The following is a 27,923-nucleotide window of genomic DNA, read 5'->3' on the forward strand; positions in this document are numbered from 1 at the left end:
TTATTTTCCTTTTATACTTCTTAGAATCATAATTAAAATTGCTGGGATACCTGGGTGGCTCAGTTGGTTAAACATCTGCCTTTGGCTCAGGTCATAATCCCAGGGTCCTGGGATTGAGCTCCCATTGGGCTGCTTGCTTAGCCGGGAGCCTGCTTCTCCCTCTGCCTCTGCCTGCCGCTCCCCCTGCCTGTGCTCTCTCTCTCCCTCTCTCATTCTGGCAAATAAATAAATAAATAAATCTTAAAAAAAAAATAAAATTGATTCCCATGCTTTCCCCCAAGCTATTTTAAAACATGTCTAGTCTGCTTTTCTCCCTTTTGCTTGTAAATTACCAGTGACAGAGGTGATCTCAGGAGCATTCTCCCTGAGATAATGTAGTCTCCAGAAATGACTAAAACATACTGCTATTGATCCCATCCATGAACTTGTTTTCCTTTCAGTGTCTTTCACATTGGTGTTTTTTTTCACGAAATGTTTTCTGTTTAACTTCTCTGCCCAATATAGATTTTTGCACTAGTACTTCCAAAAATGTTTTGAAGAAAATGTGTTTCCGTTTTTTATTTTATTTTTGTTTTGTGTGTGTGTGTTTTTTTTTTTTTTTTTTTTTTCCTAATAGCACAGAGGTGCCTGGGTGGCTCAGTTAAGTGTCTGACTCTTGATTATGGCTCAGGCCATGCATGATCTCAGGGTCATGAGATCAAGCCCTGCACTGGGCTCTGCCCTCGGCGTGGAGTCTGCTTGTCCTTTTCTCTATGCTCCTCCCCACTCCTCTCTCTCCAATAAACAAACAAATAAAATCTTTACAAAAATTTTATTTTGTTATTATTTTTAAAGATTTTATTTATTTATTTGACACACAGAGAGAGCGAGAGAGGGAACACAAGCAGGGGGAGTGGGAGAGGGAGAAGCAGGCTTCCCACTGAGCAGAGAGCCCGATGGAGGGCTGGATCCTGGGGCTCTGAGATCATGACCTGAGCTGAAGGCAGACACTTAATGACTGAGTGACTCAGGAACCCCAAATCTTTATAAAAATTTTAAAAACATTAAAAATGGTACATGCACATTTGTTTAAGAAAAATATTAAGAATTAATGAAAAATGATCCTCCACCAAAAAATGACTACTGTTAAGATTTAACCAAATTTACTTTCTGACAGTTATCTGTGCATATTTATATAGGGATATACACAAATATGTACAGCTTTACATAAATGAGGTCACACTCTGCTGCTTTGTAACTGCTTCTTTTACTTAATAAGAGCATTCGTATAAGACTAAAATACAGATTTGTATTCTTTTTTCGTTTTTTTTTTTAAGATTTTTTATTTATTTATTTGACAGAGAGAGAGAGAGATCACAAGTAGGCAGAGAGGCAGACAGAGAGAGAGGAGGAAGCAGGCTCCCCGCCGAGCAGAGAGCCCGATGCAGGGCTCGATCCCAGGACCCTGAGATCACGACCTGAGCTGAAGGCAGAGGCTTAACTCACTGAGCTACCCAGGCACCCCCAGATTTGTATTCTTTTTAATGGCTGTATAGTTTTGCATCATATGGAATCTTAATGATTTTTAAGAGTTATGTATATTGAGGACACTATTTCTTTGTCTTGTGTTGCAAATTTTTGATGACTTTGTTATTAGTCTTTTAGTCTTACTATTTTTTACTTTATAAAAGTTATTACTTTATGATGTAAACTTCTTTAGTTTTATAATTCCTGGTTTTCCTGACATGCTTAGAATGACTTCTACAAGATAATAAAAATACCTCTGTGATTTTGCTTACTACATTTCTAGTTTTATTGTCTATACTAAATTTTTGTTCCATCCTGAATTAATTGGTGTGAGAAATGACAAATTTCTTTAGATTATTCCTCTGTCAACTACATTTCTTAAGTTTCTTACTGCATACTCATTCACTCTTCAAAATACTTGAGCATTGGCTTTGCATTTCTTTTCTTTCTTTTAAAGAGTTTATTTATTTATTTGTCAGAGAGAGAGAGAGAGAGAGAGCACAAGCAGGCAGAAGGAGAAACAGGCTCCCTCCTGGGCAGGGAGCCTCATGTGGGACTCAATCCCAGGACCCTGGGATCATGACCCGAGCTGAAGGCAGATGCTTAACCATCTGAGTCATGCAGGCACCCCGCAGATGTTAGTCTTATGTAATCATGTACACCTAATCACATATGTCCCGTCACCTTTGCTGTGATCTGTTGGTTAGAACTAAGAGGTCCAGCTCCTGCTCAAGGGGAGAGGCAGTGATTGTGTGGGGGGCACCTTACATCTGTCTATCACACACACACACACACACACACACACACACACACACACACACACTGAGGGTGAGTAATTTGCTGCATCAGCTTAAGACTGACATGCCTGAGAAAAGAAACTGACTTCCTTAGGCTTAGCAACATTCACAGTTTCCGTACTTTCCTATTCAAGTTAGATTGAAAAAGAAAAGCATAATGGCTTTGTTTTTCTAATGTTCATGAGAAAGAAAAGCAGTAGTTTTTTCACTTGGGCTTAACTTCTATAAGACTGCTGCAATTTGAAGTAATTATAATTACCCTTTGGCCAATCTCCTCCTGCATTCAGTGGAACAAATCTTTTCCGCTTCTTAGAGCAGTAAAAATCTCCAGATCACATCACATCTATTCCTATGTGTTCTGAGTTCCTTGACCCTCCTGGTAGTTCTCTTCTGAACACATTCCAGATTGTTCCTATCCTTTTTAATGTCTACGCAAAGCATTTTCTTTAATCTTTAAGCTGTAATTCTGGAGGAAGGAGTCAAATCTCCTTGGATTTCTTAATTCATAAGATTCACAGGATGCATAGCTAAGAGTCTTTGCAAATTTGCCTCCTCTCCATGCATTTTCTTGTCTTCTGTAGCCTCGTGCTTTCGGAGGCTGTGAGCAATAATTGCTGTACTTTCCATTCCTAATTTTCATTCACAAATATGGAAATGTGAGGATTCCCTCATCATTGTAATTACACTCCTATCTTTCCTAAATACCCTGAGAGTTTCTATTTTGTTCCTAGGGATGGTTTAGTTGGGAGTTTCTTGTAAACTGGCTTCTTGAAGTGTGGTAATAAAAGATAAGAGACAAGGGACTAGAAGAATTCAGACTTTTAAAAGTTCCCATCCCAAGTTTGTAAATTAATAGTAATTTCTTTTGAAGGTAGTAAGATTTCCATCTGTGCTACTGATGGGTGATTCCTTTATAGGAATCACCTGGAGAGCTTTTTAATACCTCAGCAAGGGCATGAGTCAGTGCTGGCTTTCTGTGTTGTTTTGCAGTTCTTTTCTGGGATATACTTAATATTCTGCTTTAAGTTCTATGCATACATACACATATATACATATATCCTAAATCATGTCTGAGAATGACATAGCCCTAACATTTCCAGGCATCCAAATGTCAACTTTTCCATGCTTCTAGTGCTAATACAATAGCATCTAAATCATTTCTAAACATGTTCTAAACAGTTCTAAAACATGGCTAATGCTTGCATGAAAAATGTGTCAGGGAAATATGTATAAACAGCCTAGTTCCACCTTATTTTTTCTAATGTTACTAATTAAACACCATTGTACAATAAATATTTGTTTACCAAGCAAAGCTTTGTCTGGTTTGTGGGGTGTGTTGAGACTATGGGGGATGATGAATGGACAGGTGGAGGGAGAAGGAGATGCTGGCTTGAGTTCACATGAAATCGCCAGGTTTGAAGGTGTTTCTCTGTTAAGCTGTGTTTTTCCATAGCTATATCTGTGCCTCCTCTGCTTTGCAGAGATCTTGGACTTCTGCCTTCCAGGTTATCCATTTCTTCCATCGCACTGAAATTTGCTCTTCCCTCCTTCTGCCTTTATGGCCTTTCCTTTTGCCTCCTTAATGCACCTGCCATTGATCACCTGGTAGGACTTACCACCTGATTTCAACAGTCACTTCTTTGGGCTTCTGCTCCTCAGTTTGCGGGTGTGTATGTGGAGTTCCTCCATTGCTGGATTTCTCGTTTGGTGGAAACCAAGAACTGAGCCACTGTTGACGCAAACACAACCCGAATGGGTCAATGGCAATAGGGCATGGTGGAATCACGGGGACACTTGGGGCACTTCAGCTTCATGGAGATGTTATGAGCCTGGAGAGCTTCCAGAGGACAGCAGTGAAAACAGTGGGTGGAGTAAGGAAGGAGAGCTCTTGGAAAAGATGAAAGGATTTGGGGTTATTTATCTTGGAGAAGAAAGGGCTGAGGATGGCTTTCAAAAAGATTTCAAATATAAGGCCAGCTGCAGAACATCTTTCTTGAGGGTGGAATGAGAAATAAGATCGCTGCAGCGAGAGGATTTTGGCTACAGAGGTTTTCAGCTTGTGCTGCCCATTAGAATCATCCGGGGAGGGCGCCTGGGTGGCTCAGTGGGTTAAAGCCTCTGCCTTCGGCTCAGGTCATGATCCCAGGGTCCTGGGATCAAGCCCCACATCAGGCTCTCTGCTCAGCAGGGAGCCTGCTTCCCTCTCTCTCTCTGCCTGCCTCTCTGCCTACTTGTGATCTGTCTGTCAAATAAATAAATAAATTAATTAAAAAAAAAATCATCCGGGGAGCTTTAAAGAAAAAAAAGTCAATGGCCAAGGGGTGACTGGGTGGCTCAGCTGGGTCTGACTTTGGCTCAGGTTGTGATCTCAGGTCCTGGGACCGAGCCCTAAGTCGGAATCCCTGCTCAGCGGGGAACCTGCTTTTCCCTCTCTCTCTCTGCCCCTCCCCCTGTTCATGTGCACTTGAGTTCTCACTCTCTTTCAAATAAATAAAATCTAAAAAAAAAAAAAAAAAAGTCAATGGCCAAGCTGTACTTCAGAACAATGAAATGAGAATCTAGAGTTGGGAACCAAGCGTCAGCAATTTTAAAAATGTTTCCCAAGTGATTCCAATGGGCAAACAAGGTTAAGAGTGAAGATAATGGGTCCTTACCTGCTAAGACTGATGTGATTTGAGAGGGGACTCTGAGTGTGTGGTCTTCCTATTTAGAAATGGTTTGCATATGTAGCTTAGCTTCTTGGGGTGTAGATAGATAGGTAGATACATCTGCACAGGAATCTGTCTGTATCTACATCTATCTGTCTGTCTGCCTGTCCGTCTCTATATCCCTTAGAGGTAGGTTTTGATGGGGTAGCCTTCTTCAGATGCAGTAGTTCTCAATCAAGATCATCTTTGTGAGAATCAGGGTCAGTGCACAATAGGATCACATTGTACAGCTTTAAAAATACAGAACTATCTGGAACGCACCCCATTCAGAAGAACAAATCAAAATCTCTTAGATGGGACCCTGACTATAAATTTATATATGTTATAGATAATATGTATATTATTACATGTATATTATGTATATATGTATATTACATATATAATATGTGTATATAGCTAGATAGATTGATATCTATATATCTATTTATATCTATGTAGTTAAATATAGCTATATTTAAATTCATATAGCCCTATGGGTGATTCTGATGTACAGTCAGTGCTGGGAATCACTTTTTTTTTTTTTTTTTCCAGGAGGAATCACTTTCTAGGGAAGGATCACATCCTCCTGATTTCCACCTCTCATGAACATCTGCTGTGGGAAAGACACTGCAGATTTTGATGGCATTAAGTTTGCCTTGAAAAACACCCCGGGCTGTGCACCTGGGAAGAAATCTCCATCCACCTCCGGTTGCCTCCTTTCCCAGTTACACACCTGCTTCCCTGAAGTGGATCAGCCAGCAGGTAGGCATCAAGAACCTCCCGCGTGCCTAACACTATGTATTCTTTGAGAATAGAGAAAAAGAAGTTCTTCTTCCCACTTAAGGACTTCACAAACTCTTGCGCTGAAACTGATTAGGAAACACACACACAAGAGATTGTTGAATTAAATGGTAAGGACAGCTGGGGGCGCCTAGGGGGCGCAGTCGGTTAACTGTCTGACTCTTGGTTTCAGCTCAGGTCCCCATCTCAGGATCTTGAGATCCATCCCCCCATCAGGCTCTGCGCTCAGTGGGGAGTCTGCTTGGATCTCCCGCTCTCCCTCTGCCCCTCCCACTCGTGCTCTTTCTCGCACTCTCTCACTCTTCCTCGCGCTCAAATATATAAATCTTTAAATGGTATAGGCTGCCACAGAAGTCCAGTTCTGAGGAACACTTCATGGAAAGTGTGGGATTTGAGCTGGTCTTGAAGAGCAGGTAGTATCTGGAGTGAATGTGGGAAAGTAGACCAGGCGAGACTTTGAGAAAAAGCATTTGATGGGAGGGGAGGACCGTGTTTGAAAGGAGAGGGAAGCAAGGTTGGCAGGAGTGCATGGACCAGATTCTTACACACATGGCTGTGGGCCACAGTGGTAAACATTCTAACAAGCTGACAACCTCCTAGAGTGGTTGAGTTCTTAGTGTCAAAGAAGAATTTGCAGAAACCCCTTTAGGGAGGTCATCCTCTCTTAATCCTTTCTTTCCTAGCTGATACAAGGCCCATGGAAACAAGCTGTCCTCCAGACTCTCTGGTAATGCTTTGTGATTTCTGATTCAGAAGATTTTACATATTGAATCTTAGAAGAATTGAGAGGAAAATGGCCAAATGATGTCAGTCTATTCTAGAAATTTCTTTTTCCTTTTTCTTAATGGGGGGAGTTGGAGTGAGATGTAACAAGAGTGAAGGCTGGGGTAGGGCTACTTGTTTGGAGGCTTGAGAACAGGGGAAAGGGCAAGTGAGAAGCTGGGGCCACGGCCTCTGAGAGCAAACTCTTTTGGGTTCCCTCTCCCTCTCTGGATGAAGAAAAAGTCCTCAGCTGTGAGAGGTGAGATCATGGGCGCGTCTCTAGTTCCATATTCATCGGCTAAGTGATCAGGGCATTGATGTACGCCCTTGCCCATCACAAATAAACGCCTGCAGTACTGTGGAAAAATGTTCAGCATAAAAGACTGTGCAGAGGTTGAAATTGTTCTTTCTACACGTGGTCCCTCTACCCTAATCTCTCACCGTGGCTCTGGGCTATCGTGTGAGGGTGTCGAAGCTATGTTGAGAATTCCTCCATTCAGTCAGAGCCCCTTATCGCTCACCGTTCATCAGCCAGGAGTTTCCTGCTGAGGCTAGTTACCTAAATGTTGCAAACTCTCCTCTGTGTATTCTGAGGATCCGATGAGAAACCTGGGAAACGGGGATCAGAAGAAACTGGATACGATTGGAAAAGAACAATTTTCTGGAGTTAAAGAAGAAAGTTACAATTTTTCCTTCTTTGCTCGGGAAGGTAGAGCAGTGGGGGACGATTGTACACACAGCTGGATAGGAGACTTGCCTCTAATTAGATTGTTAAATTAGTTCAGGTCTGATGAAGTTTTCGGTGAAAGGAGTATTTTTTTCTTGTCATTTCATTATCCACCTCTCTCCTAAGAGAGCTCTGTTTAATCCCCTGGGCCAGCGATAGCCCAAACAAACACAGAGCCAGAGCTGTGCTCTGTAGCCTTTTTCCTGTCTTTTTTTTTCCTCCTGGAGTTAAAGTGTAGCCTGGTAGCTATAAGTAGTGGACTTTGAAATCTCACAAGCCCGAGTTCAAATTCTGCCTCTAACGATTTTTAGTTAAATGACCTTAAGAAAGTCATCTCCTTTCTGGGTATTTAATTAATTGATTAACTAATTTACTGTGTCTCTCTCTTTTTTAAAGTTTTTATTTATTTATTTGACAGAGAGAAACAGTGAGAAAGGGAACACAAGCAGGGGGAGTGGGAGAGGGAGAGGCAGGCTTCCTGCTGAGCAAAGAGCCTGATGTGGGGCTCCATCCCAGGAATCTGGGTCTGGGATCACGACCTGAGCGGAAGGCAGAGGCTTAACAACTGAGCCACCCCGGCGCCCCACTGGGTCTCATTTTTTTAAGAAGTCATACTAGCAATCTCTTTATCTCTCCTGAACAGATGGGGGCCCCCAAATGTGGGGGCACCCGCTTGGGGGGAAGCCAGCAGCATGGGAGGTGAGAGAATTCACTGGAGGCAGAACAAAGAAGTTGAAGGTTTATTGAAGACAGCGCAAGGGAGCTGAGGGCAGAATACCAGAGGAGGGGTGGTGTGGTACGAGGCAGCGGGTCGGGGCTGAATTTAAGGGGAGAGGGTGAGGAGGTATGGGAACATATGGAATTCTCCTTTTCTGGTCCGGGTGTAAGTAACCCATTGGTCAGCTGGGGCTTATGGGTATCTTGAGGTGGGTCACCCGATGGGCCTGTCTGTATTCAGCCAGAGTGGTTGGGGGCTCTGTGGGGGTTCCCATCATTCAAGCCTCTTGCCCAAAAGTGACATCTACATCTGTTTCAGAGGTTTATTCTGAGGATAAAATTAGATGGCACGCATGTAGCCCTCAGCACAGCGCCTGGCACGTTGGAAGCGCCCAATAAAATGAAGAACGGCGACGACTCATGTTGACATTCTTCGTCCCAAGTTTTATTTCTTTAAGACCTTGGGCTTCGAGAATTCAGGCTATCCTCCCTGGAATCCAACCCAGCACCTGAGAACGGACTTCCGCGTGTTCAGGACGCCTGTGGTCCCAGGGATTTCCCCAGCGGGATCCAATGCTTGGACAGCAATGGTCAGGGAGCAAACCATGAAAAAAAAGCCTTTTTTATTTTAAATTAATTTTAGACTGAAGGAAATGTTGCAAAAATAGTACAGTTTCCGTACACCCCCCAAGTCACCATCTTATCCAACCAGACCACGATTGTCAGAACAGGAACCCAGCGTGGGCGGAGCGCCATTAGCCTGAAGGCCTTCTGTACATGGCACCGGTTTTGACACTGGTCAGTGGCCCTTTTATGTTCTAGCATCCAGTCTAGGACCCTTGGGAGGATCCCAGGGGATATGTGAATGTTACTTCCCCTCGGTCTCCTGCGGCCTAAAACAGTCTCTGTCTCCTTGTCAGTTATTTTGTCCAGTGTCCCCCTCTGGCTTTGTCTTAGGTTTCCTCATGACTAAAACTGCATTTTTGGCAGGAGCGTGGTTGTGTTTTTCTTAGTACATCATTTCTTCGGTTCGTGATATGGATAGCGGTATGTCTTATTACCAGAGATGTTGGCCTGGGTCACTTGGTTATGGTGGTCTCTGTCTGACGTCTCCACCATGAAGTGACTCTCTCTTTGTAGCTAATAAATATCTTAGAGGAGATGCTTCGAGACTATGTAAACTTCTCACCCATTCATTTTAGCAGTCATCGGTGGATCTTGTCTCCAACAAGGATTACAGTGGGGTTTGTCTAGTGGTGAGTTTCTGTTTCTTGCTTTCCTTCTACTTTTGTTAATTAGAATTCTACTGTAGAGAAGAGCTGTCCTTTTCCTCCCATTCACTTACTTGATTATTTATTTATTTTATTAGCATGGATTTGTGAATATATTTCATTCTTTGGGTTAAAATCCAGTACCATCCTTATTCACTTTGTGGCTTGAATTGTTCCAGTTTTAGCAAAACTATAATTTGTGTAGTTGATTCCACTTGTCCTTTTCTTTAAAAGATTTTATTTATTTATTTGACAGACAGAAATCACAAGTAGGCAGAGAGGCAGGCAGAGAGAGAGGAGGAAGCAATCTCCCCGCTGAGCAGAGAGTCTGATGCGGGGCTCAATCCCAGGACCCTGGGATCATGACCTGAGCCGAAGGCAGAGGCTTTAACCCACTGAGCCACCCAGGTGCCCCCTCCTCTTGTTCTTTCCTTCTCTTTCAGAAATTTAAAAGAGATCAAAAATGTCAATAGGTTCCTCACCCCTGTGGTTAAAGGGAACTATGCCTATTAATTGTTTTTAAAAATTTTATTTATTTATTTACTTGAGAGAAGAGGGAGCAAGTGAAAGCACGAGCAGGGTGGTGGCAGAGGGAGAAGCGGACTTCCCACTGAGCAGGGAGCCCGATGCAGGGCTCCATCACAGGACCTTGGGGTTATGACCTGAGCCAAAAGCAGACGCTTAACAACTGAGCCACCCAGGTGCCCCAGTTTCTGTTCATTTAAAGATCTCTCTCCACTTTCTTCATTAACTCATTTCAATGTTGAAACTGGTGTTGCTCAGAAATATTCTTTTTGAAATGAATCATGCTCATTCGAAAATTTTTTTACCTTTGTGCCACTCCTAGTAGAGAGAAAAAATTGCTGGGGGAGTATATAACAACATATTGACATTGAAATATGCCAGGGTCAACGGACTAGAAACCGAGACCTGCCAGGCCCGCTTTCTCCATGGTTCACTCTATTTCTGTTTGAGGACCACATCCTTCCATTATCTTAACAGTCTCTAGCGAGTCTTAGAACCAACACCGCCTCTTGAGTGAGAACTCTTGAAAAGTGACTCTAGTGTTCCCTATTTTCAGGTTTCCTGACCCAGGAGGGCAAAGGCTGATGGCGAAGTGAAGTAGAAGCAAGGCTAGTCCTGCCTGATTTGTGCTAAACCCCAGACAGGGAGTTGTGAGCAATTGTTACTCATTTACCAGCGATTTTCAAACGTTTTAAAAATTGGTCAACCTAAACAGGGCAGAAGACTTACAGCACCAGTTCCTACTTTATGGAGAAAAAGAAATTGGGGATAACAAAGATTTAGAGAGGAACAAAACAATCAAAATGATAATACGTAGGAGTGCCTGGCTGGCTCAGTCAGTGGAGTGAGCTGCTCTGTCTCGGGGATATAAGTTTGAGCCCCACGGTGGGTGTACAGATTACTTAAAAAATAAAATATTTTTAAAAGGTAAAATGTAAGTGGTTATGTAAAAACAACAGGATCAACAAGCAAAACTGAACGTTCCTTTGTACAAGGGCAGCAACTCTAAATGACTCTAATTCAAGGCTAAAGGAACTCAGCCTGATCTGATGGTGCCCTGGTCACTGGGAGTCTTTCCTGGAAACAGGGAACCCTAGTTTTTGCACATAGAGGGCATAGGAGGGGCTGTGCAACACTGCTGATGGCTGTCTGGCGTCCTAACTTAGAATACTATTCCTATATCTATCTGAGGTTCAGTACACTCCAGTTACCTGGTCATTTTAGAGCACAAATACTAGAGTTTCTAATGATTAGCAGCTCAGTTAATAGGTCATTAGTAAGTAGCACTTGATGGTAAGTAAAAACAGAAGCTAACAGCATTACCTTTGAAGATGGAGTTTTTTGCATGAGTTTGCAACCTCTCTGGGAGAACACTTTTGGTCTCTTGTTTAACAGTTAAATAAGATGGAGGGATGGTCAGAAGGGGAGAGAAGAGCAGCAGAAACACAGGAATAATTGTCTCTGCGAGGTTCCCTGGGCTTTTTTTTTTTTTTTTTTTCAGATTTATTTATTTATTTGAGAGAGAGAGAGAGCTGAGCTGGCAGCCAGGGGTGGGGTTCGATCCCATGACTCTGGGATCATGACCTGAGCTGAAACCGACTGAGCCACCCAGGTACCAGAAACTCCCAGGCACCTTTGTGTATCCCATTCAGTCATCCACCCCAAGCCCCGCCCCCAGCCTCAGACTCTTACTGTCTGACCTGAGCCCAGCTTCGCTCAGGGGTCTCTGGATCTCATCCCCTTCAGGAAACCTTCCCTGCTCACTGTGAATGATTTCCTAAGGATCAATACCAGCTACCATTCGAAGGCTTGCTACCCAGGGACTAGGCCCTTCACATATGCTCGTTACCTGCCGAGACCTCACTCAACCCTGCAAGGTAAGGAGGAGGCACACCTTTTTATAGATTTTTCAAAAGCAAGTTGTGTTGTTGTTTTATAATGTTAGTTGTTTTTTTTTAATATTTTACTTATTTATTTGACAGAGAGACTGTGAGAGCAGGAACACAAGCAGGGGGAGTGGGAGTGGAAAGCAGGGGGACGGGGAGAGGGAAAGTAGACTTTCCACAGAGAACCTGAGGTGGGGCTGCACCCCAGGACCCTGGGATCGTGAGCTGAGCCAAAGGCGGATGCTTAACCCACTGAGCCACCCAGGCGCCTGAGAACAAGGTTTTTGAGCAACAAGGCCACAACACGGAAAGTGATGGAGCGGGGACTCCGCCCAGGACCATCTGGCCTCGGCACCCAGGGCGTATCCGGGCCCAGTATGCACCCCAGGGAGCATTCCGTGTTGGGCGGGTGCTCTGCCGCCGCACTCTGCTCCCGCCCTGACGCGGAGTGCGAAACTCCGGGGACTGGACAGAGGCCGCCTCCTCTTCCCAGCCAGCTCTTCCGCTTAGGATGAGTTTAGGGCTTAAGCTTGGCACTTTCTTTTCTTTATTGGTTTAAAAAATCACTAAAAAAAAAAAAAAAAAATCAAAACTAGCACATTATTTAACAATCCACAAAATCGAAAACAGAAGTTAAAAATGTCCCTTACTTCATGTTTCATTTCCGAGCCCCAACCCTACTCTCCAGATAGAACTAGTATTAATTGTTTTGACTTTCCCATATGTAGATAAATGCGCAAATGCGCGTTCACCAAGGGCCAGGGTGGCTCAGTCGGTGAAGCCTCTGACTTGGGCTGGAGTCATGATCTCAGGGTCATGGGACCCAGCCCCAGCTCCACATTGGGCCACTGGTGGGGCTCCCTACTCAGCAGGGAGTTGGCTTCACCCTCTGCTCCTCCCCCCAGCTCCTGCTCTCTCACTCTCAAATAAATAAATAAAATAAATAAAAAAATAAAATAAATAAAAACTCTCAAAAAAATAAAATAAAATAAAACACACACCTGTGCGTGCGTGCGTGCGTGTGTGTGTGTGTTGAGGGAGTTTTTCTGACTTCTCAGATTTCTATAATCTACATATTTTTATTCCTTTTTTCTGACAAAAGTCTCCCTTTATTGAATTTTATGCCTATAATTTTGCCAGTAAAACAAAAAGTAAAAAATAAATAGTAGGGTACAACCTGCAAAAATGATAACTGATATTTTTTTCATTCCATTAATGTATTTTTTTATTGAGTTATAGTTGACTCACAACATGACATTAATTTCAGGTGCCCGTATGTATCTTTATTCTTTTTTTTTTTTTAAGATTTTATTTATTTGACAGAGAGAGAGAGAGATCACAAGTAGGCAGAGAGGCAGGCAGAGAGAGAGGGAGGAAGCAGGCTCCCTGCTGAGCAGAGATCCCGATGCGGGGGCTCGATCCCAGGACCCTGAGATCATTACCTGAGCTGAAGGCAGAGGCTCAACCCACTGAACCATCCAGGCACCCCCAAGTATCTTTATTCTTTTTTTTTTTTAAAGATTTTATTTATTTATTTGACAGACAGAGATCACAAGTAGGCAGAGAGGCAGGCAGAGAGAGAGGAAGAAGCAGCCTCCCCACTGAGCAGAGAGCCCGATGTGGGGCTCGATCCCAGGACCCTGGGATCATGACCTGAGCCGAAGGCAGAGGCTTTAACCCACTGAGCCCCCCAGGTGCCCCAGTATCTTTATTCTTAATCACGGTCCACACCAAATCATAAACTGCAGAATGCTAAGAGAAATGCACATTCAATTTACTGGGCACCTGACCAAAGGAACACCTATTCCTGATGGGAGTATAGGAGCGCTAGAGCCAAAGAAAGGGTGGAAGGCGGAATCCCTCTAGGGAAACCCCGAGGTGGCCAGAGGAAAGAGCTTGTGAGGTCTGGGGAAGGCAGCCTGCTGCCCGGCCTCTCAAGCAACTGGCCTGACCTGCCAGGGTGCGCTCGCACTCCCCAGGCTGTGAGTTGTCTGGTGCACAGGGGAGGGAACATGGAGGGGGGCAGGCAGGAGGCGGAATGTGGGCTGGGCCAAGTTTAGAATTACAAGTGCAGCAGAGGAGTTGGAACCACACTTTAAATAGCCAGCACCTTCCCCTTCCCCCTTAGATCATTCTTCTCCCCCCACCCCCCACACTGGACCTCTGGCAGCAACCGCACTAAGGTTGGTGACATTTTCTTCTCTCTCTCTCTCTCTCTCTTTTTCTGCTGTTTCTGGGTCTCAGACTACAGGTTGGTAAGATCATAGTTCATACAACCAAAGGATTTTTTGGTTCTCCTAGAAAACAGATCCTGCCACTTCTGTGTGCCTGTGCAAAGACTAGATGCTATATTCTGGGCTTTGTGAAGGTTCAGTGGCCGTGGACTTGAGGGCCCATGGGCTTTAGAGGATGAGAACCCTAGACTGAGAGGAAAGAAAGCCTTTCTTCTCTGTGAGATGAGACAATGAACACCTCTTCGGCAAGACTGAAAGAAAATAAAAATCTGAGTGCTGTTATTCTACAAATTGCTTTCCTTTCTATATATCTAGTGCCTCAATTAGTCCTTCTTGCTTTCACAGATGAGTGAATGGAGACTCAGAGTAGTTAATTCACTTCCCCGGAGTCAGACAGCGAGTGGCACAGCGCAGAGCTAAGATCTGTGCCGGGCTTGTCTGACCATCTCATGACCTTCTAACTGCAGCACACTACCTCAGAGAGGCACCCTCATGAGGCCGGGGACCCAGGAGAGGCCTGCGGTTTCTTCTAGGGTCTGGGAGGATGAGGGAGGGAGGGAGATGGCATTCCCATTGGAAGACTCCCATCAGATTGTAAAGAGAGGCTCAGAACGAACATGAGGCGTTAGACAAGTTTCTTGAAAGGACTGAGGAACCTTCTCGGGACCAGCTGGTTGGGTTTCTCCTTCTTAGCTCAAGATCTCTGGAGCCTATTCCCTAATTTATCAAATGAGTGAAGGTGCCTACTGTTCCTTGACTTTCTGAATCCCTGAGGTGGCCCCCCTGGGGAGGCGGAACCATAGGGGAGCCTGGGCAAGATGAGGCTCTCCCTGAGAAAGTTCTGTTAGCATGAATTTTTCCTGAGGCGTATGAAAAAGCCCATTTGCCTCCTTTTCCAGAAAAGGGACCATTGTATAAAATCAGGAGGGAGTTAACAGAAGATGCTACTGAGACATGCTGATCAACCTGGGTAGCCAATGTAATGGAGAGATTTAATGGAAAGAGCAGGGACAGAGTCAGTTCAAGTCCTGCCAGTGCCATTATCTCGCTGTAGAGCTGCAGACATGTCACCTAACCTCTCTGAGCTGCATCTCCCTTATTTACAAAGCAGAACTAATACTGCTTACATTTCAGGGTGGCTGTGGATTAAAGGAAACAAATATCTGTAAAGTGCTTAGTAGTAATTGCTCACTAAATGTGAACCATGTCCAGTCTTATCTTTAATCCTGGTAAGAGTCTAGAATAGGGCAGTGAAGCATTTGGACCAGTGTTTCTTTATTACTATTTTTTTAATTTTAAATTTTTAAAAAAGATTTTATTTATTTATTTGAGAGACAGAGATCACAAGTAGGCAGAGAGGCAGGCAGAGAGAGAGTGGGGGAAGCAGGGACTCGATCCCAGGACCCTGAGATCATGACCTGAGCCAAAGGCAGAGGCTTTAACCACTGAGCCACCCAGGTGCCCCTGGACCAGTGTTTCTTTATTTTTTTTTTAATTTAAAAAAATTTTTAAAAGATTTTATTTATTTATTTGACAGAGAGAGAGAGAGATCACAAGTAGGCAGAGAGGCAGGCAGACAGAGAGGGGGAAACAGGCTCCCTGCTGAGCAGAGAGCCCGATGATGCGATGCAGGGCTCGATCCCAGGACCCTGAGATCATGACCTGAGCTGAAGGCAGAGGCTTAACCCACTGAGCCACCCAGGTGCCCCACAGTGTTTCTTTACTAATTTCATGTTTTCTTCTCTACTGTAACAGATTCCTATGTGTAAAATCACCAAAAAAAAAAAAAAAAAAGAGCCCATAGTTCATCTTTCTTTTATGTTGACTTCCGAGAGACAGGGAAGGATAGCTGGAAAAAATCAGCCCATCTTCTGCAGAATTCCAGGACCCCCTCAGCCTCTCTCATTCCTTGGGAAGGATTTTTTTAAAAACTTGCTTTTATTTAAATAGTACAAAATAAATCATGTTCTTTGATGAAAATGTAGGAAATGGAAATAAGGAAAACATTCCTATATTCCAACCATGGAGAGAGAACCATTTTGGTGGCTATCCTAAGCTTCCAATGCATACACTTTATGAAATATTTTCCAAGCCTAATAGTATCGTGTATGCTCTTTGATAACTTTTTGCTTCACATATTGTGAGCACTTTCATTTCGTTACCTTTTCTTCTGCAACACAATTTTTGATGATAGTATAAGACTCCAGTGTCTGTATGTGCCATAATTTATTAACCTATCTATCGCTTTGGGACCTTACGCACTTTCTAATTTTTTGCTGTTGTAAATAATGAACATCGTCAATGCCAAATCTTTACCCATAGTCACAGTTACTTTGCTAGACTAAATTCCTGCAAGGGAAATTGGTGGCCTTGAGGATCCTTTCAACTGTCCCCAGCATACAGAATATAGACACTGAAGGTCATGCTAACACATTCAAAGTGAGCCGTAGGCTGGCAGAGAGGAACTTAGACAACCCAGGGGCCATGTGAATTCTTCCATATCCACAAGCCCCCACCCAAGAGGACCTGCCCTGTGGAACACATGCCTGTACCTCGGTCTCCATGCTTTCTTCCTGAACAGGAAAGGAAGATACATTCTCAGCAGCTGTTACTCAGCCGTTACCAATGAGAGATGCTAAGGAGAACATGGGTCTACAGGCAAGGGGGTAGGAATCTACTTTCTTCCAGTGCACTCATTCCCTTGGGAATCTGCTGGAGAAGGAAGGGGAAGGCTTTCTTCCCAGGATTCCCAGCAGTTAACAGAGCACTTTGCTTCTTTTCCAGGTGGGATGGATAGCAGGGTCTCGAACACAACCAGTAATGGAGAGACAAAGCCAGCATACCCAGTCGTGGAAAAGGCGAAGGAAGATGGCACCCTGGAAAGGGGACACTGGAACAACAAGATGGAATTTGTGCTGTCAGTGGCTGGGGAGATCATTGGTCTTGGCAACGTCTGGAGGTTTCCCTATCTCTGCTACAAAAATGGGGGAGGTGAGAGCCACTGCGCCACCCCACCCACCCCTGGAAGGAGGATGTCTCCATCTCGCACACGTACTGCCCCTCTAGGGAGTCCCATGGTTGCACAGAAATGCTGGAGTTGGAAAGACCCTTATGAGAGTCAGGAAGGACACCGCAGACCTAGGAGATTGAGACCTAGCCAGATTATGTGACTTTCCCCAGGGTTTTTCTATGTTGCTATGGCACCCTAGGAGTATGAACATAGGTTTGGAACCAGACGGATCAGAGTTTGGACCCTGGCTCTGCTACTTAATCTTTGTGTAATCTTGGGCAAGTCGTTTAAGCCCCTCAGAGCCTCAGTGGCTCTTCCTGTAAATTAAGATAGCAGTACCTGCCTTGCAAGCTGCCGTAAGGATCAGTGGTCATATGGGTCAGGAGCTTAATAAATGGCAGCAATGTTGGAGAAGATGTTGCTACCGAACTGTCCTGTGGTCCTGAAACTCCTTAGTGTCTTCCCCTATGCTGCTGGCCTGATGCCATTCCTGAAGGCAGTCATTACCCAACCCCTCCCAGTGTCATAACCTTGATACCAGCGGCTCTCCCTTCAAAATTCCCCCCCGAACTTTGCAGGCAGGTGGCATTAACTCCAGGTTCTTTTAGGCTTCTTGCTCCCCCCACTCCGTTCCAGCCCGCTGGGGGCAGCTCCGCTCCTGCCCGGCAGCGGTGGTCATTCTCTGACCAGTACCTCACTTTCAGGCAATCCCAGCCCGCTGTGGGAGAGCTCAGAGGGATTTCTCAGGTCCTGAAGCATTCTGGGTGAGCAGTAGGTTAGGAAGATCTCCTTGTTGATGGGTAAAGCGTACAGGTGTTGGGGCTCCCCAGATCCAGTTTGGACGTCTGGGCTGGAGGAAGGGGCAATGGCGAGGTAGGTCATGTGGGGAAATGCTGAGGGCCGTGGTTATTCTGTGGGCCACAGGATTGGCGGGTGCCCTAACATAACACCTGTCCTTTTCCTGGGGAGTCAGATCCTCCCGAATGCATGGAGCTCCACCTCCCAGTGGTTTTGGACAGGGGAGGTGGGAGGGCTGGCTTGGCGCTCTGAAGCCTTGGAGCGCTGTTCTCAGGATCGTAGTAATTGGAGGCGGGCCTTGGAGTTGGAAGTTAACTTGTATGTTTCCAGAGGGCACGGATGGGCTGATATGTCCTTTCTTCCCCCCGGGGATTTCTGGCCAGCAGCCTGAAATCGTAGGACTTTGTTTCGTGCTCTGTGTGAGGGAAGAAAGGAGGTCTTCCCACTTTGAACCCAGGCTTGGACACTCCACATGCCTCCCTTCAGTGAGCTGGGTGGAGGGACAAGGCTGGTCCAGGGCAGAGGAGGAGTCTGGAGGCTAAGCTGGGCTTTGGGGCTCTGTATCTGGAGCCTAGTAACCAGCTTAGCTCCTCACATGGCAGGAAGATTAGGAGGTGAGCGGCTTTCCCCAAGCCTCTCTGGAATTGGGTAAAGGTTGGCCTGGGAATTAGCGGGAGTGGCACGAAGAGGTGGGAGGAAGTGATTTCCAGTGATTTCTGGTGCAAAACCACTGGGCTGAGGAAGGGGAAGCAAAGGGAGCTGTGACCAGGAGCAGTGTGTGTGTGTGTGTGTGTGTGTGTGTGTGTGTGTGTGTGGTGAGGGGGGGCAGAGTGTGGGCTCACCCCATTGAGGGGAGCTTGTCTGGCAGTGTTTGGATCTGAGCTCTGCCTCAGGTCTCTGTGGTAAGTGCGTGCAGGCCTGGGAGAGCGTGATGCTGTCTTGGGTGGAAATGCAGGCCCAGGAAGAGTATGGGGGGCCCTTGGTTCTTGCCATGGGCTTGTGAGGGAAGGGGGTGGGTGTGACGGCTTGTTGGCGGCTTCCTCCCTGGATAGAGCCGGCCTTCCAGCGGTGCTGATTCTGACTGGCAGTGGAGAGACCTTTTCTGGGTCCTGGATCCAGTCAAACTGTTTAATCCCTAACACTGCCACCCACAGTCTCTTCCCTTGATCAAACGTAGGGCTTTAGGACTGGTCTTTTCCTTGATGGACGACAGCAGCTGGAGGGAAGTGTTCTGAGGGGCTTTGGAACTAGAGGCTGATGCTCAGGTTTGCTCTGAAGGGCATGAGTCATCCAGGGCCACTGGGTGAATTAATGGAAAGCCTCCTTTGCCAAGGTAAGGGGGACTCACCTAGGATGTGTGGGGTCATTAGACGGACAGGCCTGTTTTGTGGTGCTCCTCGTGGTTTAACCTTCCTGTCATCATTCAGCTCCCCTCGCCTTCCTGGGAAAGCAAGGTCCTACAGGAAATGGGCTCTAATACTTGCTCTTCTCACCCCCCTTGTCTGGCAAGGAACAGACCAATGCCTTTTTCTGACAGGACCCTTTGTTACCTGTGTGGGGCAGGAAGGTGAGGAGAATGGAGACTACTTATATGGATTCCACCCTTCTTCCTCCTGGTGTAGTGATTTTACTTAAACCCACGATTCTCCAACTAGGGATCCCTGGGGACTCCTAGGGGATGAGAGGAATGTTTTGAGCAAGTTCTGGAGAAAGATGCTGGGGGTACACTGGGGTGAACCGTGCTCAGGTAATGGACCCTATTAGCCTGCTTCCGGGCCCTTTCTTCAACTTCCCAGCCTTAAACAGCCCCTTTGAGACTTGGGGCAGAGCGGGAAGATAAGTTAGGTAGGCACTTTTTATTCATATTTGTTCAATGATGAGGTCAGGAATGAAAAAGTCCCCAAAACATATTTTTTGTTCCAAACTTAAAATACCGACGATGTCTTCTCTGGTTCCTTCCAGCTTTAACATCTGGTAGATCCCAATTTGGAGTGACTTCCCGAGCAGAGAAAGGGCTGAGGCAAGAATATGATAGAAAAGCAGGTGAAATTAAAAAAAAAAAAAAAGCAAAAAGAAAAAAAAAGCAGAACAGTGAAACACTATAGTCAAAAACCAGAGAAGCTGAGAAAGTAATAGAAAGAAGCCCATCTCACATCAAAAGCAGCTAGTAGGCTCTTCAGGGAGATGGATGGGAGCCTTGCCTGCCTCAACCGTCTACTTGGTGAGCACCTTCTCTGCTGTCCAAAACCTGGGGCCAGCCCACCCCTAATGGCTTTCTAGAATCTCCAGTCTCAGCCATCCATCCCAGCACACAGCCCACACAAGCCCTGGCCCTGACCATGTCATTTAAAGCAATTACTGGCTACATTCCATTTGCCCAGAATTCTTCTAAATTATTGGCATCCGTGTATAAACAGAACAGAACAACTCCCTGTCCTTGTGGAGCTTACATTCTAGAGGAGGGAAACAGACAAGAAACATACTAAATGGGAAAATTATACAGTATATCAGAAGTTAAGGAGTGCTATGAAAAAAGACCAAGGAGAGCTGGGTAAGGGGATCAGGAATGTGTGGGAGGGGTGGAGGGGAGGGGGCACTGAGAACATGTGAGCCAAAGTTTGCCAGGAGTGAGAGAGTTGGCTGTGTGGCTATTGAGGGTAAAAGTGCTCCAAGCAGAGGACACACAAGATTTAAGAGTCATAAAGCAAGAGGCTGACTGGCTGGTTTGAGGAGTTGTGAGGAGGGGAGTAGATAGAAGCTGGGGTTAGAGAAGTAAATGGGACGGGAGTGGCAGATCGGGGAGGTCCTTGTCAGTTACTTTGAGACTTTGGCTGTGGCTCCAGTGACGTGGGGATTCAGAGCAGGATTTTGAGCAGGAGTGACATGATCTACATCTTATTATTATTATTATTATTATTATTTTAAAGATTTTATTTATTTATTTGACAGACAGAGATCACAAGTAGGCAGAGAGGCAGGCAGAGAGAGAGGTGGAGGCAGGCTCCCTGCGGAGCAGAGAGCCCAATGCGGGGCTCGATCCCAGGACCCCAGGATCATGACCTGAGCCGAAGGCAGCGGCTTAACCCACTGAGCCACCCAGGCGCTCCTACATTTTATTATTTTAAAAAATATTTTATTTATTTGAGAGGGAGAGAGAGAGCACCGGGAAGAGCAGATAGCGTAAGTGGGGAGGGGCAGGGGAGAAAAGGGGCAGAGGGAGGGGGAGAAGAAGACTCCCCACGGAGCAGGGAGCCTGCCATGGGGCTCGATCCCAGCACCCTGGGATCACGACCTGAGCCGAAGGCAGACACTTAACCTACTGAGCCAACCAGGTGCCCCATTGATCTTACATTTTGGAAGAATCTCTTTGGCTGCTGTTGGGAATGGAGTGTATAAGAGTCAGGGAAGAAGGAGGCCAGTTACAAGGTTGAAAATGTTAGAGTCATCCTTGATTCCTCCCCCTCCCCCCCAACCCTCAAATCTACCTAACTACCCAGATTCTGGGTGCTTCTGAGCATGAACCTCCAGCTGGGTTCTCTACACCCTGGCCGCTGACAGACTGAGTTCCTCAACACCCAGAACGCTTGGGACTGGAGACCCCCCCGCCCCACGATGTAGGCAGAATCAGACACTTCTTGTCACCCCCACTGATGCTTTCTGGTCTCAGCAGTCCCAAGGACTACAGCTTGAGCACTAGGGAGGAAGGACGAGCCCTCCGCTGTGATGTGGAAGACCACGAAAGGAGCAGGTGTTCAGAAGAAAATAAGGAGTTGCATTTTGGGAACACTGACTTGAGCTATCTCTTAGTTATCCAAGGGGAGCTGTCCACTAGGCAGTAAAACACAGAAGTCTGGAGTCTGAGGGAGATGCGGATGGGAGATATAAATCGGTGGGTGATTAGCCCTTTCATGGTGAGAAGAGAGAACAAGGAATGGGGGAAGGAGAGGGAAGAGCAGGGGGCAGATAAGGAGACAGCAGTGCAGAAGGAAGACCACCAGGACAGTGAAGTGTTTTGGGAGGCAAGGAAAGTGATGAGGTCAGAGAGGCCAGAAGGACAACGACATCAGATGCTGCAGAAAGGTCAAGAAAGTTACGGAGGAGACTGGAGTGTTGGCTTTGGTGGCATGGGGGGCATTTGTTGGTGACCTTGTAGGAACGGTCGCTCCGGGAGGCCGGGGCAGTGACTGCTTCTGCTTGCAGTGGGTTCGAGGTAATGGGGGCAGAAGAGAATTAGAAATAGGAAGTATGGGTTATTTGGGCAAAACTTGGGAGTGGACAGAGTACATGTCTGCTGTGTGTTCTCCCTCCTGGTTAGGAGGGAGCCAGTGTGAGTGCTAAAGAGAAATGACAGTGTGCCCTGTGCAGCCAGCGGTGCCGGTGCTGGGGCTGGTTCTCCTGCCTGGGAAGATGTTGAGCATTTGAACTAGCTCTCCTGCTCTCCACCCTCAGCCCCCTGGAGGGAAATGCAAACATGACCTCCCACCGAGGCCTGTCCCCTAAAGCTCTAACCATGGGGATGAGAAGTCTCCAGAGAACCCAAAAGGCGTGATGTTGGGGGGAAGGTGGTAGGACAGCGTTTTGGTAAGAGGATTCAACTCTGCCAGGAGGGAATGTAAATTACTTGCCTACCAGTCTCAGCCCAGTCAAAAACATCATCTGCCAACCATTTTATGCTGAATTTATTTTTTAGAAAAAATTGATTTTTGCATTTATTTTTACGATTTTATTTTTAAGTCGTCTCTACACCAAATGTGGGGCTTGAACTTATGACCCCGACCGAGATCAAGAGAGCCATACGCTCCTCCGACTGAGCAAGCCAGGTGCCCCTATACTTAATTTCTAAGTCAAGTTGCTGAAAACCAGGGGCAGAGGTCACTCGTACAAGGAATCATTGGTTTTTGCTAGTCATAGAACACCAGCTGGAGGTCACCTTGTGTGAAGACAGATGCTTCCTTGATCCTTGTCCCCCTCCAAGCCCTCCTCCCTTCTGATCTCCAGTCCCCAGACACCCGAATTCTTCATGGGGCTTCAGCTGAGCTCTCCCTAGCTCCCTGGACCCTGGCTACTGGCTGACCAAGTTCCTCCAACGCTGGAATGCCTGGACACCCCACATGCTGCTACAACAGAATGCCCCACAGCTGGATTTCTAGGAATAGGGATCTTAGAGCAGCAGGCTATGGAGGGAGGGCAGCCCTAGACCACAGGGACAGAGGCCAAAGGGACACCAGGGCGAGGAGGATTAAATAGTACCTGGCCTCTGGGAGGACTGATCGCCTTGATGCTGCTTGTTAGTATAAAGAACAAAGGGAAATGAAGAGTGCTTTTTTCTCCATATAAGAATCACGACTGTGATTTTAGTAGTGTGTGATGGTTTGTTACCACTGTCAGTTAATGACTCGGCTCCCAGCAGTGGTCAGAATAGTGTTGCTTCTGGCACATGACGGCTCGTGGATGCTCACCACTGGGTAGAATCTGATCAGTTTAGGCTTTTTAAATATTTGCTGGAATATTACAGAAGACACCACAGAATGGGTTCCTTTGGAGAAGAGTGGCCTGCAGAATGATTCCCTTCTAGGTTGGACATGGGGCCTCCCCCATCTCACAGGGAAGCATGCCAGGACCCTTCAGAATTTGGGGAAGGAGACTAACCTGCTGGGATGTGGGAGCAGATCACTGAGGTCCCTCCTCCATCTCTAGGACTAGCGCCATCTTCTAATCATGGTGACCGGGGCTTGGGTAGGGAAAGAGGCCGGGGGCTCCATAGGACCCCCAAGTCTGCACCCGGGTCCCTCTGGGGCCCAACACTCCCCTGACCCCTTCCCCTTGTAGGGCCAGTGGCTCAGCTTGTCAAGTGTGGACCTTGCCCCTTGTGACCAGCTGCCCACGTGCTCCAAGAGGCAGAGGACTAGGGGAGCAGAGCGGACCATGGAACCCTCCGTGGTTAAACATTGGCTCAGATTATTGGGAAAGATCAGGTAGCATAAAGGTGGGGAGGAGGGGCTTGAATTGGGATGAAAATTCTCTTTCTCTCTGTCTTTCTCTCTCTGCTCTCTTTCTTTTTCTGCCATGTTTTCAACTCTGAGCCGTAACTGTTCAAATTGGCTACTGAGTTCTCTCTTCTGGAATTTTCCCTTCCTACTCAGTAAGTTTTGGATTGATTTATGGACTTATTACGCCGTAATGTTTGTGTTTATGATCTTTATTTCTTTGCCCTGTGGGAATCAGGTGCTTTCCTCAGCAGGACTTATAGACATGTAGACTACAAACCAGAGATTTGGAAGGTGAGGGACTGCAGAATGCTAGCCCCCATTAACTTTCATTTTCAAACAGTTTTATTAAGATATAACTGATTTACAACAAAATGTGCCTATTTAAAGTGTACAGTTTGATAACTTTTGACATAATACACCTATGAAACCATTGCCACAATCAAGATAATGAACTTGTATTGTATTCATGACTCCTTCAAGTTCCCTCCTGTCCCTTTCTCCCACCTCTCTTATCTTTGCTGCCCTGTCCAAGTACAACCACAGACGTGGTTTGGTTTTTTTTTTTAATGTCTTTCCAGTTTTATTAAGATATTATTGACACGACATATATTGTTTAAGGTGTACAATGTGATGATTCAATCCGTGTTATCTACTGTGAAATGATTACCACAATCAGGTTATTTGACACTTCCATTTCCTCCCGTAATTATCTTTTCTTGGTGATAACACTTAAGATCTAGTTTCTTAACAGCTTTCAAGTATATGATATGGTGTTGTTCACTATAGGCACACTGCTGTGTACATTAGATTGCCAGAGCTTATTCATTTTATAGGTGCAAGTTTATCTCCTCATTTCCCCCATCCCTGAACCTCTGGCAATCACCGTTCTACCTTTTAATTCCACAGATTGGGGCTTTTTAAAAAATTTTTAAAAGTTTGTTTGTTTTAGTAATCTCCTCACCCAACATGGGGCTTGAACTCACAACTCTGAGATTACAAATCACAAGCTTTTCCAACTGAATCAGCCAGGTGTCCCCAAATTTGGCCTTTTCAGGTCCGCATATAACTGAGAACATACAGGTTTTGCTGGAGTCCTGAGCTCATGGTGGCTGAGGCCTCTGGTGCTCTGGTCTGTGGTTACTGGTTTGGGACTGGGACATGAGCAAAGGGACCCTGGATGATGACAAAGCTGGGATGTGAAGTCCAGAAGGGACCTGACATCACTCCTCTACTCCTCGCTTTGCTAATGAGAAACATAAAGGAGAAAGGACACTTGCTTAGGTTCCCCAGGAAGTTAGAGGCCAAAGGCAGAGGAGAGCCAAGTTCTCTTGCCATCCCGGCGAGCAGGTGGGGAAATGCTGCAGCCCTTGAACATACTGTTTCTTATTCTCTCCCTGCAAACAATGTCCTCAAGGTCCATCTACCTTATCTCAACAGGCAGGATTTCCTTCTTTTCATGTCTTGATACTTAAAGTGCATTTCTTTTAAGCAACATATAGCAGAGTCTTGCTAGTTTTTGTTTTGAAGCCCCTCTGACAATCTCTGTCTTTTATTTGGGATGTTTAGACTATTTACATTTAAAGTAATTATCAGTTAAGTTTAAATAAATTATCTGTTTTCTTTTTTTTAAGATTTTATTTATTTATTTGAGAGAGAGAGAGAGAGTGAGGTCACAAGTAGGCAGAGAGGCAGGCAGAGAGAGCGGGGGAAGCAGGCTCCCCACTGAGCAGAGATCCCAATGCGGGGGCTCGATCCCAGGACCCTGAGATCATGACCTGAGCCGAAGGCAGAGGCCCAACCCACTGAGCCACCCAGGCACCCTACTATTTGTTTTCTATTTGTCCTATCAGTTCTTTGTTCCCCTTTTCCTATCTTTCTGCTTTCTTTTGAATTAATTGGTTATTTTTTATTATTTCATTGTTGGCTTTCTTCCTTTGATGGCTTATTAGCCACAAGTCTTTGTTATGTTAGTTGAATGATGGTTTTATTTTAATTTTTGAAAAGACTTTATTTATTTGTGAGAGAGAGAGAGAGAGCGCTCACAAGTAGGCAGAGAGGTGGCAGAGAGAGAGGAGGAAGCAGGCTCCCCGCCAAGCAAAGAGCCCCATGAGGGGTTCGATCCCAGGACCCTGAGATCATGACCTGAGCCGAAGGCAGAGGCTTTAACCCACTGAGCCACCCAGGCACCCTTTTTTTTTTTTTTAAGATTTTATTTTGTGGCATGCATCTTTAATTTATCACAGTTCACCTTCACGTGATTATTCTATTGCTTTACATGCAAGAAACTTACAATAATATATTTCCATCTCTCTCCTCTTGACTTCTGTGCTCTTTGCTACACATTTTACTTTTTCATATGTTATAAACTCCACCTCATATTGTGTAACTAGTCAGTCATCTTTCAAAGAGATTTGGGTGATAAGAGAAAATTCTTAGATGTTTATCTATGTATGTAGTTACCGTTTCTAACATTCTTTGTTCCTTTGTGTAGCATCATATTCCCCTCTGCCTGAAGGTCTTTCTTTAACCTTTATTATCGTGCGGGTCTTCTAGGGATGGACTCTTTCAGGTTTTGCTTGTCTTAAGAAGCATTACTTCACTTTAGTTTTTGAACAGTATTTTTATTGGGAATCTAGCTAAAAGTTTCTTCTTTCCTTCAGTACTGGAACTAATGTGCCCTCTTATTGCTGTCTTCTCGTTTGCATTGTTTTCAGTGAGAAATTTGAGGTCATCCTATCTTTGTTTCTCTGTATATATGTGTCTTTTTTTCTCTGATTAATTTTATTTTTTAAAAGATTTTATTTATTTATTTGACAGAGATCACAAGTAGGCAGAGAGGCAGGCAGAGAGAGGAAGATAATCAGGCTCCCTGCTGAGCAGAGAGCCCCATGTGGGGCTCGATCCCATGACCCTGGGATCATAACTTGAGCCGAAGGCAGGGGCTTTAACCCACTGAGACATCCAGGCACCCCATAATTTTATTTTTATTTTTTAAGATTTTATTTATTTATTTGTCAGAGAGAGAGAGAGAGAACACAAGTAGAGGAAACAGCAGGCAGAAGGAGAAGCAGGCTCCCCACTGAGCAAGGAGCCCAATGTGGGACTCGGTCCCAGGACCCTGGGATCATGACCTACCTGAGCTGAAGGCAGATGCTTAACTGACTGAGCCACCCAGTTGTCCCTCTCTGGTTGCTGTTAAGATTTCCTCTAAAAAACTCTTAGTCACTGGTTTAAATAACTTGATTATGATGTGCCTTCTTATAGTGTTTTTTATGCTTCTTATCTTGAGGCTCATATAGCTTCTTGAATATATGGATTTATAGTTTTCATCACATTTGGAAAAATTTCACACATTATTTCTTCAAATTTTTTTCTGACCCTCCCTCCCCATCTTTTATCTCTTCAGGGACTCCAGATGCTAGTATATCAGACTTTTTGAAATTGCTTCATAGCTCACTGACACATTTTTCTTTTAACCTCTTTTTTGTTTTATTTTGGATAGTTTCTACTCTGTGGTTCAAGTTCACTAATCTTTTCTTCTGCTGTTAATTTGCCACTAATCCCATCCAATTTATTTTTCATCTCCACATTGTGGTTTTCATCTCTAATTTTTTTTTTTTTTAAGTAGGCTCCTTGCCCAACGTGGGGCTTCAGCTCACAACCCCGAGACTGAGAGTCGCATGCTCTACGGGCTGAATGAACCAGGTGCCCCAGTGGTTTTCATCTCTAGACATTTGACTTGGGTGTTTTCAGTATCTTTCACATCTCTAACATTTTGACTATATGGAACACAATTATAATAAGCATGCTAGCGTCCATATCTGCTTATTCTAACATCGGTTTAAGTATGGGTTGGGTTCATCAATTGATTTACCTGCTCGTTATAAGTGACATTTTTCTGCTTGTTTTCCTGGTAACTTTTACAAAAGTTATTATTTATTTGTGAGAGTGAGAGTGAGTGAGTGCGGGGAGGAGCAGAGGGAGAGGGACAAGCAGACTCTGTGCTGAGTGTGGAGCCCAACATGGGGCTCAATCCCATGACCCTGAGATTATGACCTGAGCCAAAATCAAGAGTTAGATGTTCAACCAATTGAGCCACCCAGGCTCCCCTTTCCTGGTAATTTTTGATTGGACACCAAACCTGGTGATTTTTGCTTTATTGGTTGCTGAGTATTTTTATATTTCTGTAAATATTCTTTTTAAAAAAGATTT

The 27,923-nt window shown here is 45.2% G+C and overlaps 1 protein-coding gene across 1 annotated transcript in view; it reads left to right on the forward strand.

The window, feature by feature from the left end:
- Positions 1-11,379: 11,379 nt before the first annotated feature.
- The window catches only part of LOC111159726 (solute carrier family 6 member 13), a 39,673-nt gene continuing 23,129 nt past the window's right edge, over positions 11,380-27,923 (forward strand). Inside the window, exons 1-3 of the mRNA XM_022522294.1 lie at positions 11,380-11,405; positions 11,540-11,670; positions 16,698-16,904. Coding sequence (XP_022378002.1) covers positions 16,703-16,904 — 202 coding nt within the window. The 5' untranslated portion in view covers positions 11,380-11,405; positions 11,540-11,670; positions 16,698-16,702. The remainder of the gene's footprint in view (positions 11,406-11,539; positions 11,671-16,697; positions 16,905-27,923) is intronic.

Source organism: Enhydra lutris, unplaced genomic scaffold (genome assembly GCF_002288905.1).
Source record: "Enhydra lutris kenyoni isolate GAN:26980312 unplaced genomic scaffold, ASM228890v2 scaffoldscaffold69, whole genome shotgun sequence".
Taxonomy (NCBI): domain Eukaryota; kingdom Metazoa; phylum Chordata; class Mammalia; order Carnivora; family Mustelidae; genus Enhydra; species Enhydra lutris.